At 43.5% G+C, this 14,116-nt stretch overlaps 1 protein-coding gene across 6 annotated transcripts in view; it reads right to left on the bottom strand.

Annotated features, from left to right (window-relative positions):
- Positions 1 to 1,251: 1,251 nt before the first annotated feature.
- Positions 1,252 to 14,116, bottom strand: part of COMP (cartilage oligomeric matrix protein) — a 37,529-nt gene continuing 24,664 nt past the window's right edge. For all 6 annotated transcript variants that reach the window (XM_064497294.1, XM_064497290.1, XM_064497291.1 and 3 more), the window contains 17 exons: positions 12,631 to 12,682; positions 10,170 to 10,342; positions 9,186 to 9,323; positions 8,322 to 8,399; positions 8,004 to 8,162; positions 7,352 to 7,456; positions 7,087 to 7,194; positions 6,493 to 6,652; positions 5,059 to 5,177; positions 4,571 to 4,623; positions 3,935 to 4,128; positions 3,297 to 3,475; positions 3,029 to 3,077; positions 2,568 to 2,764; positions 2,288 to 2,460; positions 1,983 to 2,122; positions 1,252 to 1,829 (listed from right to left, as the gene is read on the bottom strand). In XM_064497294.1, the coding sequence (XP_064353364.1) occupies positions 1,771 to 1,829; positions 1,983 to 2,122; positions 2,288 to 2,460; positions 2,568 to 2,764; positions 3,029 to 3,077; positions 3,297 to 3,475; positions 3,935 to 4,128; positions 4,571 to 4,623; positions 5,059 to 5,177; positions 6,493 to 6,652; positions 7,087 to 7,194; positions 7,352 to 7,456; positions 8,004 to 8,162; positions 8,322 to 8,399; positions 9,186 to 9,323; positions 10,170 to 10,342; positions 12,631 to 12,682 (2,136 nt within the window). In that variant the 3' untranslated portion in view covers positions 1,252 to 1,770. The remainder of the gene's footprint in view (positions 1,830 to 1,982; positions 2,123 to 2,287; positions 2,461 to 2,567; positions 2,765 to 3,028; positions 3,078 to 3,296; positions 3,476 to 3,934; positions 4,129 to 4,570; positions 4,624 to 5,058; positions 5,178 to 6,492; positions 6,653 to 7,086; positions 7,195 to 7,351; positions 7,457 to 8,003; positions 8,163 to 8,321; positions 8,400 to 9,185; positions 9,324 to 10,169; positions 10,343 to 12,630; positions 12,683 to 14,116) is intronic.

Raw genomic sequence — 14,116 nt, 5'->3', positions numbered from 1 at the left:
GCTTTTGAAGGGAATTAATCCTTTTCTCTTACCCTTTTATACTTGTCTGTGGGAAACAGTCATCTGTGTTTTAATCTAAGAGGCAGGTGTGCTGGGTAGAAAGCTGTCATTTTAGTTCAATATTTTTATCAAGTGTAACTAAATTGCTCTGCTGTAAATTGAGTGCATGCATGCCAGTTACGCTGGAAAGTAGCTCATTTCTGCTTTCAGCTTGGTAACACAGCTCTGGGCATGCTGAAGTTTGAATCAGTTTCTTAGAAGCAGTGTAATGTCCCTTTAGTCTATAAAGCCATTTTGTAGAGGAGGTTTTGTGCTTTGATTTGGACTGACTCATCTGCATTTCTTCCTGTCGAGGAAAGATCAGCTTAATGGCTTTTTTCATGGTAGTCTAGAATGGTAACTGAAGATGCTCCAAGTGCTGTGATCAGCAAGCTAACACTCTCTAAAGGAGCCAGTTAGCAAAACTAGTGTTCTTTTGCAGATCTTTGCTTATGCTGTTGCCTCTAGAATGTGAAATTCAAAGGCAAATAGCTGTAGAGATTTGTGCTTGGTTAAAACAGAGCTTTAGTTGTAAGCCAGCTTTCTGGGAAAAGAAGAAAAGTTCTGTTCACACATTACTTATTTGGTAACATTTAAGACACAGCACCTCCCCTGTCAGTGTACAGGATTTAACATAGAGCCTCACTCTGGAATGAAACTTGCAAAACAGCACTGCTAAGTATTCAGTAGGAACTGCCTTGCTCATGTTTCATTAGAAAGTTTCAGTACAGTGAGCATGAACTGCTTTCCTGAAGCATCATTTACTTTCTCTTTAGGCAAACTAGAATGTTTCTAACTTTCTGTTTATCTGGAAAAGATAGGGCAGTAGTCCAGGTTACTGGCTACAGAAGCCCTTGTGGTACATCTGCAGATTCAGCTCAAGTGAGCAACTGTGATATTAATAACTTCAGTTTCCCCAGTTCCTTACCTGTCAGTTTTTTGGACTCCTGGCACGGTGTCATAAGACAAACCTAGCATAAAGCCCTCATTTATCATTCTGAAACTAGCTGCCACTATCTGGAAGAAGCGGGTAGTAGCAGAAGGAGTTTCTTGAATGAAAGATCCTATGCATTTACACTAACAAAAGTTATTAATTCAGCTGAGGACGCTGTAGAAGTACTACTGCTTTCAGCTTACGAAAACTTCTTTGTTACATATTCATACCAGAAGCATTTTGGAAGAGGAAAGAGCAACATGCATGGCACCAAGGAGAAGTGTATTAGAGTATTTATTATCCAACATTCCAGAACAAAGATACTCCCCTTAAAGTGCGTTTTTATGTTTTGTGAGCAACTTGGCCATAGGCTGCTCTCACAGTGTGCTTTTCAGACCAGTGCTGAATTTGGTCTTGAAAAGAGTAATGTTCACACTTGAGAGCCTCTGAGGAGGGGAAAGATTCCTGGGAAACATCCATGCTAAACTTGCTTCAACAATTCCAGCTACTGCTGGTAGCTCCTCAGCACATCTTTTTCCATGTAGTGTAGAGAACTAGTGTTTACAGCAGCATAGGCTTCTATTTACACTTGATGTCTACACCTCTGCAATTCCACTATGTTTTCATAGCATTTAAAGAAAGTTGCTGCTGTAGAAAAGATGCCAGATAATGCAGTGACACTTGGTGCTGTGCAGAGTGCAGTGGTACATTACTTACAGTTCTTTATACAGTATACCAGAGGCAATAGTGGGGCAGCCGAGCACTTTTTTTTAAAGCAAGTGTTTTTGGACAGACACTTAAGCCAGAGGTTGGTCTTGCTGCACTCTAAATGTTTCATAATCTTCTGGAATAGTATCTGAGGAGGATGAGATTAAAGCAAATATAAATTAGAAGTGGAATTGGAAAAATAGAAGAGCTACTGCACGATATCCTGCTACAGTTGTATGTATGCTAACCAAGAAAACAAAAGCGCAAAAATTTCTGAACTTGGCCTTCAAAGCTAACTCACCATTGCAGCGATAACGCAGGTTCGACCAAATAATGTTCTCTTGTGAGAAGCAGAAGACTCCTAGACGTCCTCCTCGCATAGTTGTATCAAGGACAACTCCAGTGTCTGCTACTACTTCAGGGCCTTCATAGAAGCGAGCTCTGGAAGAGAACAGATATGTATAGAACATGAGCATAAGATCAAGGAACCAGTTTCTACCAGTTTCTTTCTTTTCTGTAAAAAACAGATACTCTCCCTCCTCTTTACCACAACACTGTGTATTAAACTTCCAGTCAGCCACAGAGAGGAAATTGTAAAGCCCTTACCTGATGTATCCAACCTGAGGCCGATGTTGCAGGAACCAGCGATAAGAAGTCTTGTCCTTCCAGCCAGAATTGCGAGGGTCTTTCCACAGCAGTTTGACCTGGTCCGTAGTGTCTCCAGTGTGCCAGAGAGAGTTGCGGAGATATTCACCTGGGCCCGTTTTAGACTTCACTGCCTAATGCAGAGAAAAGACTGGTAAATTGTGTGAATAAAGGCTTGATCAGCAGAGCTGGGAAAAAGGCAAAAATCCATTACTGACTTCTTTTCCTCTAGTTTCCTTACCTTCAGTTGAATTCCAGGCTCTGCTACTGCTCGGAAGGGGTTTGCCTGCCAGTAGGTTTGTTCCATCTGCTTCCACATGACTACATAAAAGCTGGAACTGTCCTGGTAGCCAAATATGAAGCCAGCATAATCATCATCCGTGGCTGTGTTCACATGGAACGTGCCCTCGAAGTCCACTCCATTGAAGGCCGTATAACCTTTAGGCGGTAGGGAAACAAATATTCTATATTCTGAGGTAAAATGTAGATCTCTTTCTCTCCAGAATCAGAGAGGGGAGGTGGACTGTGCTAAGCAAATTTGAGGACTCCGCTTACTATACAGAAAATATTTCCCCTACAAAAGGGGGCAAGCAGATGAAATCATTAAGTAGCATCTGAAATACTTTTAAAAGCTGCACTGAGAAGAAAGATGCCCAATTAATGAGCCATAATATTCCAACAGAATAAAAATAAGGGCCTCACCTACAGCCAGGCCAGGATCGCTATTCATGGTTTGAACAATTTCCATGCCCTGTGAAAGATGAGTGTTGACTTAGTATATACTGCAAACATATTGACTTTACACTCCTGTTAAACAGTCAGGGGAGAGATACACAGAGGTGGAGCTATAGGATTAGGACATTGTTATACAGTAGCACTAAGACTGTGATGACTTAATGAAAACTGCATCCAGTTTGGTACAGACTTGTCACCACCTGACTCACTAGCCAATTCTGAAGCAGTCTCCTACCTGGTTGAGGACAATCCAGTTGGGGTCAATCTGTGCATCACCCTCAGGGTCCAATACAACTGTCTGGAAAGCCCTGAAGTCTGTTAGTGTCACTTCTGCATTCTCTGGGCATACATCAATTCTGTCAATCACCATGTCCCTGTCAAAATCCTCTTCACAAAGGTTTCCCACACCATCACCTGAGAAAGCATGTTAGAAGGAAAGAAGTGACAAGCTTTCATTAATTCCCCCCTATCCTTTGCATCTGAGTTTTACTCAGCTAGCTTTTGGCTATCACAGTTTCAGGTGACTATGTGAATGCAAGGTTAGGAGGTGTTCAGAGCATGTGGGCAACACTGCTGCCTGCTTTCTTTTCCTGTGGGTCAGCTGTGAAGAAACCCTGACCCTTTCCTCCTGCTTGCAGAGATGCTGTGACTAGAAGAAACACCTTAAACCATAGCTACTTCTGGAAGAGAACTTTTCTCAAATCTTAACCTGATGCCAGGGTTACTGGAGACCTGAAAGCGTCCTAGGACTATCTCAAGTCAGCACTGAGGAGATTTAACTTCCTGCCTATCTTTGGAGGTCAAGCTGATATTCATTTGCCTCCAGGAGTAGAAGAATCCCATGCAGAGCTAACAGGCACCCATTCCCCTTACTGTCTGAGTCTTCTTGGCCAGGGTTAGGGACAAGCCGACAGTTGTCAGGGCCTGGAGGTTTCTCATCTGGAATCCCGTCATTATCATCATCATCATCACATTCATCTCCTAGCCCGTCATTGTCTGAGTCCAGCTGGGAGCTGTTGGGCACTGATGGGCAGTTATCCCGGGTATCTTGGTGGCCATCCCCATCACTGGTGGAGAAAAAAAAAATGCATTACACAAGTAAAAATTAGAAGTTGACATGTGCTTTTAAAGCAAGCATGTAACCCCTTTCTAGGAAGCAGAATCCTCTGCAAGAACAGGGAAAGTTGGTGATTTTAGCCTTATTAAGTCTTAAGCTATTAGAGTTACACATACAATAGACCAGAAATATTCTATCTGTAGTCTATGAACAAGTTTGAGGCAGGTAGCAAAAAGCAAGCCTGCTGTCAGCAAGCTTACCTTCTCTAGCCCTCGGCCCATGCCACTGCTGGCAAGTTTCTTTGAGGTCTGAAAAAAATTTCCCCCTCCCCTGTCTGATAAAGACACAGGCTCAGGCCAAGCCTACTTACTGTGGCGTTACCAAAGCATGCCTCCCCCCCCATCCCCAAGATTTCATGCAACCTAAGTATAGTTTTTTCAGGAAGCTCTCACCTGTCCTGGTTGGTGTCACAGACATCTCCCACTAGATCATGATCAGTATCTTTCTAGCAAAATAAAGCAATAATCATTTAAACTTGCTGTAGGTAAATTGGAGAATTAAGAATAAAGGAGAACCAAGACAAGTGGTTAGTCTCAGTGCTGCAGTTATTTTGATCAAAAAATGGAGCTCACAATAGTGGGAGAGTTCCTTATGCAGTATTTGCAAGTTGCTCTGATGAACTGAAGCAGCAATAAACACCAATGCACAGGGTAGGAAGTGATACATCCAAAATGCAAAGCTTCCTCTTTATCATGTTCCTCTGCACACTAAGACTTTTGATTTCTAGGTGCTGTACTTCAGTATTACAGGATGGTAGCTAAAATTTGCAAGTGGCAATTTTGGCAAGATACCAAGTATGCAGACCTTAGGTAGATGTGAGCGCTGTCTTCAGCAAGAGAAATGAAATGGTAAGACTGCAAAATTGGAAGTGCATACTTACTTGGTCTGGGTTACTGACTGTTGGGCAGCTATCACACACATCTCCTACTCCATCTCCATCACCATCTTTTTGATCAGGATTAGGGACTCTTTTACAGTTGTCTGTTGGGTTTTTGATTCCTGTAAAACACACAAAAATGACCCATCAAGTCAGCAGTGCTATTAGAATGCATGCAGCAAGATCACTTCTGGATGTAAAAGACTGCAAAAACAAAACAAAACAAAAAAACCACCTAGGACAGCCTTACTGTTTGTTCATTGTTCAATAGATGTGTTCTGCATTCAACTCATGCAGTAAAACACGTTTCAATTTTAATGTATATTTTACATACTTGTATTCATTTAAGTTACATCCTAGCAACTATTGGGGGAGGAAGAGATCAGCAGCAACTTAACTTAAAACATACTTCAAACTGCACCATTATGGTGTCTAAGCACACTATTGAAAATGGACCTGGGAGGAAATGACCCTAGCTGCATTCCTTAGAGAAAGCTAAGGAACTGAGGAATGTTGCTCCAAATTGGCACCATGCAGGAGTGAGAGACCAAAAGGATGAAAATGAAGCTGTCTGCGGTTCCCAAAACCATAACAGATTCTTTTTCCTCTAAAGCAGACATCTATATAATTATAAAATAAGTCAAGGTTAACTTTGGCTGTTTTATATGGAAGATTTAGACAGTGTCTTTTCAAGGCCTGAGACAGACAGGAACAATCTAATCAGCAACCTGTATGACTTCACTTCCCGCTTTTCTGCGTATACCTACTACACCAACAAATCATGCCAGCAGGGAGCTACTTGGCAGGAAGCAGCAAGATCCAAACAGCACTAGATGCACTGGAAATAATCTGTAAATAAATATGTATGTGTCAGGCCAGCAGCAGTTGTGATTTCTGGCTTTGGAACACGGGCTTTGTGTAAATAAAGCGTCACCAGCACACAGACTGTCTCTGAAGCCAGCCAGTTCCCCCCCCCCGAATGCAGCCCTGACGCATACTGCCTTGAGCCAGTAGCTTCTAACAACCTGGATTACCCCTGTACTTTTTCACAAGTTTAAATTGCAGCACAAAGTAGTGTCCTTGTCTGGGTTGAAATCTATTTGTCTGGTACATGTTTGTTTCCGAAGGATACCATAGCACTGATTTCTGAATGTGCACAATAAGCATGCTAACAAAAATTGTTAGCAGTAGCCTGAAAATAGTGCATGATAGACCTTTAAACCCTGCAAGAGCTGCACTGTGAAGGATGCTGATTTGACTGCTGATCTTGGTGTCCAACAACTGAGCTGTGCTTCATCCTATCAGAAACTGGTTCTGTTCTTGCAGAGCTTAAGCTGATTGCCTGCCATTAGGATCCATAGCTGGATCCAAATAGCTTTCTGGTTCTTGTATCAGTACAGGTGCACCTCTTGGAGGAGGTTCTCCAGCTGCTCTTACCGTCACCATCTATGTCATCATCACACTCATCTCCCTTTCCGTCACCATCGATGTCCCGTTGATCATCGTTCTTCACAAGGCGACAGTTGTCACAGGCATCGCCAAAGCTATCTTTGTCTGCATTACGTTGGTCTGTATTGCGTGTGTACACACAGTTATCCTGCAGGAGAGAGGCACTGTCTGAATTGAAGTGTTTGGCACTGGGCACGCTATGGAGGCATGAAAGAGGAAGATTATGAGGTATGTCACCAGCTGCTCCGAGCAGCCCAGCAGTGCATCTGCAGCCAGTCTTGGTTTCCTCTGTTTAGCCTAATCACTGTCTCGTCAGTGAATACCAGTAGTACCTATAAATATCTCAAACCAGAGCTTGATGAAGTGAGAGGGTTCCCATCCCTCAGGGGAACATGACTTCCAGATTCCCTTCAGTCCCATTAAGTTCTCTCCTGCCTGTGGGCAGTGAGGATCTCGAAGAGCACAACACAGAACAGTGTGTCTCATGGCATATTTATAACTAGGCCTCTTAAGTAGCCTCTTATTCAGGTTCAGCGCAAGCTCCCCGCTTGGGTATGTCAGGGTAAGTCTTTGAATTCAAACCTCAGCATTTAATATCCCGTCTCCATCAGCATCGTCATCACAAGCATCTCCAATTCCATCCCTGTCTGCATCCTCCTGGCCAGAGTTGGGGACAGTCACGCAGTTATCCTGAAAGAAAAGCAACAGTCAAGTGGCAGGGCCTGCTGGCAAATTGTGCATATTCTAAAGCTGTTCTGAGGATGGGGCAGGTTCTAACCAGCACCAAAGGAAGGGTAAAGGCATGCCCTCAAATCAGAACCAAGTCTCAAAGACAAACGCATCTTACCTTGCGGCATTTTTTGTCAGAGCAGCGTAGCTTTTCATCAGGGACTCCATCAATGTCCGTATCCTTCCCACAGATGTAGCCGTTCCCTGCCCACCCCACAAGGCACTGCAAGATAGCAGATAAACAAAGTGAGGCTCCTGATAAGTCCTCTGACAGGCGTTGGCCTCCAAATCTTGAAGTCCTACATGATTACAGCACAGAGCATTGCAAATCCAGGTACACAACACTGCTGGAAAAATATTGTCCGTAACTGACAATTATGCTGTAAATAGTATTTTAAGTAGCTCAGATACAAGGTCTCTGCTTGCTCCTGAGCTTATAAGGACAGATGCAGCAGCAAAACCTTTTGGCTCCAGCAGGATGCTGAACGGTACTTCCCCCTTCTCAGCTGCTGTGCACTGCTCTGTGACTGCCAAGTTTGTCATGCTCCAGATAAAAAGCCAGCGCCTCTGAGGTGCAGAGCAGAGATAACCTGCTGCTCCAGGAGCAGTCCACTTCTCTAGAGAGAGCACTGAAAGGGGTATTGCCATAGCTCAGGTGTCAGTGGGGAGGCATGATCTCCAGGAGAGGGCAGTGACAGACCCTGGAGAGCAAGCACAAGGCAGGGGAAAGAAGTGAGCAGACCCCAAGTGCAGGGATGTTTGGGCCTTACCACGCAGGAGATGGACCCATCACGCTCCACGATGCACTGTGCTTTCTCATGGCATGGACTAATTTCACCATTAGGGCAGCGTTTTGCTGTCTGGCTCTTGCACCCTGTGATTTGATCCCCAACAAAGCCAGGTTTACAAGCTCCACACTTGTAGGATCCCTGCGAAAAAGAGCAGTAAGGAATTGATTATAACATGAGCTTCAGCAAGCCTTTGCTGTAACCTGTCCTCAGCAGCTGAACTGCCACAGCTAACAGAGAGAAGCATTTCCCAGAACCTGCAGGAAAGAGACCAACACAAGGTTTTCCAGTAATATTTACCCGTGTATTGATGCAGATGGAGTTTGGGACACAATTTCTGGCAGCACCTGTCTCACATTCATTGATGTCAGTGCAAACCTGTCCAGGAAGAACAAAATAGACATTAACTTCATTCTTAAGTAGATATCCTGTCAGGATATAGAATTAGGGCATTATTAGCTGCAGGTATAAAGCCCCCAACACACCTTACTGGGACCCACAGCTCAAAGGTTTCCTTAAGTCAAGGATACCAGCAATACTCCTCACCCCAGGCAAGTTTTTCATCCTCTATAGAGTCACCAGTGATTTTAGCCTGGCAAAATAGCTTAGCTCTGAGCTGAGCTGTCAGAGTATCTCCTTACTGTTGAAAGATAAAAGAGAGTCAGTGGAGGAAGAAGGTCAAAGACTGTGTCCTATGACCAGTCCTACGATTCACTAAATAACAGAAGCCACATGCTGTTCTTCCTTTTTTCAATATATTCTTATAGACCACACTGAGACGATTTTTTAAATATATCTATCTATATGTTTAGAGTGAGTGTGTGTGTGTGTGTATCCAATAGCTGCATCAACTCTTCTGTGTCCTAATATAAGGGATCCCCAGGCTGTCTTTGTAGCCATAGATGAAGGTGTCAAGACTTGACACTGACCAGCCTAAATTCAGTGGAGAGAAGGTCTTAGAGTGAAAATTGCTTTGCTGCTGATGGGCTAGGACATTCTTGGCAAGTCTTTCCTTTCCAACTGCATCACAGCCTTCCCATTAACATGATGCAGTCACATATCTCCCTCCCATATCTTTGAGGGCTCCAAGACCCTTGGATTACAATTCTAGAGGAAAAAGAGTTAATGGTTTCTGAAGGAAACAAAAGAGTTTCTGGGCCTTACCTGTTTGTTGGCCCTTGCATAAGCTAGTCCGACCCCTTCAACCATTTGCCCAGTGAAGCCCGGAGGGCAGGGATCACAGCGGAAGCCGGGGGCAGTGTTAGTGCAATGGACCTTCGGGAAGCAGGGGTTTGCATTGCACTGTAAAAAAAGAAAGAGGTTGTGCAAACGTTATTTTCACTGGATTCTTGTGCTCTGTTCTGGGAGAAGCATTACATTAATGCAGTCAATCTCTCATGGATCCTTTAGCTTCACTGGGTTTTTAAACTGAAACACTATAGAGGTGATGTGGCTTTTCAAGACACAAAGTGGGTTGGTGGACTAGCCAAGTAGCGTAAGACTATGGTTTGAGAAACACACAACTAAGTAATCTCACAGACATGCAAAACTAACAGCCGAGTAAAGCTTTACCCATGCAGAGAGCAAACTTGATAGAAAACCACATTTTGCTTTCTAAAAAAGAAAGAGGGGAAAAACAACAACTAAACAAACAAAACCAAAAGACACACCCTTCCCCAATACCTGCCTAGCAAAGTTTGATTTAAAGGTACAAGTGAAGCAATCTAAACAGCATGGTAGTATTTACTGTATAGATGCATCTGTATTTGTGTAACATTTGATTCTGTTCCACACATCATAAATCTCATCTCTAACAACTCATCAGCCATTAGCTCAATAGATTGTAAGAGCAGAAGGGACTGTTTTGGTCTTCCAAACTCACCTTCTCGTGCAGTACAGACCAAAGGGTTTATTTTGTTTGAAGCCCTGTATCTTTTTGGAAGAAATATCTAGCTAGATTAGATTTAAAGACACCACAGAACAGAGCTGGAGGCAAGGTGAGATTCAGACTTCCTTCCAGTGAAATGATGTTTCTGTTGAACTGCTACGGGAATTGCAGTGCTTGCATCAACCACACGACAAACCCACAGCACTCCAAGAAAAGTGAGCCAATTTTGTAGCTTCTGACCTGGCCTACTTGGTTGTTACCTCATTGATATCTGTGCACTGGGATCCGTTGCCTGAATAACCTGGAGGACAGGGTCCACAGCGGAAGCCAGTGCCGGTCTCAGTGCAGGCAACTCCAGGGAAGCAGGGGTTTGGGACGCATCTGTTGAACTGTGTTAGGGTGATGACAGGGCCCGTTGCCTCGGTGTGCATGCCTAGAGGACAACAGCAACATTAAGAACTGTCACTGCCAGAGTCTATCATCAGGTGGTCCCATCATCTCAGCTAGAAGATCTCAGCACGTTTCACACACGGGATGCTTCCTTGCAGTTCTTCTGAGGGTTGAGCAGTTGTGGCTCTATTTCATAAATGGAGAAAAATGAAGCCAAAAGCAGCAGCCTGACAGATTTCTGAGTCAGAGAAGACAAACAAAAAACCCAACCACTCCAGAAGCTTTAACTCCCAGGCCAAAACCCTAGTCATGCCACCGTCTTTGTTGGTGTAATGTCCTTGTTTTTGGAGTTTCACAGAGATCAGTTCTCTCCCTGGTTCCTTCACAGCTACACTCCACTGGCAGCATGGGCTCAGACTGGCTGAAGCAGAAACCAGACAGCACAAACTTAAGACTAGTAGACACTGTGGAGGACTGTCAGTCAGTCTCCACTGCAGAAGACAGACATCTTAGACAGGTCAGCTTGGTCTGTAGCAGAAGTGCACTCAATGTCTGACTCATAAGGTTTTCATGGAACAGCGTTATGTATAACGTGCTACCTGTTATCTCCAGTGGGCTAGAAAACTTCGCTTCATCCTGGCAGATGAGAAATCAATGTGTTATTAACACATTCATCACTTCTAGGCTAGAATACAGCAATATGATACACCCAAGCATTAAATAATGTGATGCATAGGAAATTTCAACCCACTCAAAATGCTGCAGCGTTCCTACTTGGAAGCACTGTGAACACATGAAGTCCATCCCCCCACTGCATACCAACCAACTTCTCTTAGAATTTTAGGCCAAATGCACGGTTTTCGTCTTTATGCTCATGACCCGATTTCAAAACATCCACAAAGAACCTAAGGGCCCCAGAGTCAAAAATATGGTCAGGAACTAAACTCCCACAGCACAAAACAACTTGAAAAATGAATCTGTGTGGGACAAAGAACTCCACTGAAGGCCAGCTCAAGACTGTGAATAAACTTCTCCAGAAACTAGAATTGTCACAAGTCTTCCACACCCACTACTCCAAGTGGCAAGTACACTTTCTGATCGTGCTTTCTCCAGCTTAAAAGCCTAAACCTTAAAAAATCTAAAGCAAAAACAAACAAACAAAAAAAAAAAAACAAAAAAAACCCAACACCCTACTATCACCACCACCTTCACCAAGAAGAAGGCCTACTCTCTTCATGGTTCTCCTTCAGGAAATAATGAGAGAACAACACAATTGATGCAAGTCACACTGTTCAATGCATGACTAAAAGAAGCTTTGTACAGCGAGGAGTGCAGAAGAACAACGTACACAGAGCAGAACAGCAAGCAGGGAAGGCAGAGATCAAGTGACAGAGAGAAAGTTCGAGACAGTTTTATGAGCAACTTATTTAAACAATCGCTGTGGGTGAATGCATTTCTATGCTGCAGATCCCAGAGGCTTTGGCTAATCTTTTTTCCAGCAGAAGTCTCCAAATGTGGAAACAGTTATTGCTCTGCCCTTTGAGTGTACCAGCAAATAACAGCGCATCTCCAAGAACCATGCTTTCTGAAAGCCAGATAAAATGGAAGTAAGTTTCAGTCCAGAAAAATCATTTAATGGGGAGCAAGATTTTTAATGGAGAGCAAGATTTATACAGGAAAGTTTTATGGCCTTGCTTCCTGAATCCTCTGTAAACAAGCTCTTTGCTTGGGTGGTGACAGCATTAGGATGGAAGGAATAGCAGAGCGATGCCTCTTGGGAGTGATGTTCTCTTCCATTTGCAGCTCAAGGATAGCCAACTGTATACCACAAGACACCCAGCATGCATTCCTGGGCAATTCGAACATGGGCCATAAGCTGGGTTTTTAGGAGACACATGGCTGGGCAGGTTTTGGACCCAGAATGCAGCAACTGCCCTGAGAAGTGCAGTGTGACATGTCAGAGAACCACTAACAAAACTCATTTTGGAGAGAGTGGAAGTAAACAAATGCCGGGGATTTGCTGGAAGGAAATGTAAGCTTTCTAAGGCTATTCCTGCACCCCACACTCAAAGGGATAACAACTTCATCTGCCATTGAGCCATGAGGACAGCAGGGAATACTGGTCCATGTGTGCAAAATGTCTTGGAGGTGGGGGGTGAGGAAGCACCATTAACCTTGAATATTACCCTATGACACTCAGGACAATGGTGAAACAAGCCAGTGCCTTCGGGCAGACAGTCACAGGTGGCATTTACTACTTGTTTGGACATAAATGTATGAAGCAGTTGGAGGATGCAGCTGGACACTGGGCATTTCAGCTCAGTAACTCACCACAGGCATCACACTCCATGACTGTATTCTTCAGGAATGTTATCTCCTTAATCTAGAAGAAAACAAGAAACACCACTTAGCTAAAGGCTGAGTTTTACTCCCACGCAAACCAATAGCCCCACCGCGAGAGAAAAAAAAAAAAAAAAAAAAAAAAGGCTGTCTCTCTGGAACTGCACAGCTACTTACAAGCAAATTAACTTTTACCACAAAGTCTGTGTTGCAGACTTTCTGGAAGCTGGAGTGGCTTGTCCTCCTGCTGTAAGTCACTCCTGCTGCAGTGTTCCTACAGGCTAACTAGGTAATATTATTCTATGACAGATGCAGGAAACACTGGATTTAAAAACATAGAAAACAAGTGCCATAAAGAATGAGGAATCTATTTTATTTGGGTCTTATACTCTAGAAGATGCTGAACTAGCAGCCCTAGAGAAGTCTACTTCATCTGTAGCCCAAGTACTGCACAGGTAAAGTCAGGAGGAGATTCCCATGTGCTATTTCTGCAGACATAATCAATCATGTCTGACCTGGCTTATGCCATTCTTTGGCCCTAATTCCCTTGCCATGAAGCCATCTAGAAACTATTCAAAGGCTCGTCTCTCCAGACTTCCTCTGACCTCCTCAAGGCTACTGTTCCTTCAAGCCTGCTTCAGTGAACAGATAATCTGTAGCATCAGCAGTGAAGAGATGCTGTTCCTTTGGTGAAGAAAGAAATACGGGACAGGCTCTAAGAAGCATGTCAACCACAAGCTAACATTTATGTTTCTCTGACATCTCAGATAACAATCCTAGCAGGCATCTTTCCTGCAAAAGCCTTGCTGGCTATTTACAACTGATGCTCAAGAGCAATTACAAGACCACTCTTCCACACCCTGTGGACTTCATGTTTCCACCATTAAATCATTTCACTTTGTGCTCAGGTAAAAACATCTGCTCATGTCTCTCTACCAGGTCCAGGTACAACAGCAAGCTTTCATTCCAAGTTAGATTCTTTCTTCCCTCCAACATGGCCTGGGGTCATGCATTTTTACTAGTTAATGGAGAGAGAGATCTAACCAAAATCCTCAGAATATCTCCCATGGTGGTGGTGATAGGGGGGTTAGAGAGCAAAGGGGAGCATTTGGAGTGTTGCTGATAGGTATCAGTAATTCCTCTGTGCCAAGAATCATTCAGCCTGTGGGTCAGGAGAATAGACCTGGCCTTTTATTATTACTCCTTTTGCCATCCTTATAGCCAACATCCCAAAATGCTGATTCAAGGAAAACTAAGTTTTAGAACATCTTTGCATATATTAACAAATTATGAACTGCCACCTTGGCTCTCCAGTGATATAGGCAAGTTTCTCCTCTGAGTAAGACTTTTCTTGAAAGCACTGTTGAGAAAAAGGCCATGGACAAAAAAAAAAAAAAAAAAAAAAAAAAAAAAAAAAAGGTGGCAAGAGAAAGAACAAATATAAAACCTGTATGGAGAAGCAATGCTAAGCTGGAAG

The sequence above is a fragment of the Dromaius novaehollandiae genome, chromosome 25, assembly GCF_036370855.1.
Source record: "Dromaius novaehollandiae isolate bDroNov1 chromosome 25, bDroNov1.hap1, whole genome shotgun sequence".
NCBI lineage: Eukaryota > Metazoa > Chordata > Aves > Casuariiformes > Dromaiidae > Dromaius > Dromaius novaehollandiae.
The sequence above is the reverse complement of the archived record's forward strand: the minus strand, read 5'-3'. Positions and strand labels throughout refer to the sequence as shown.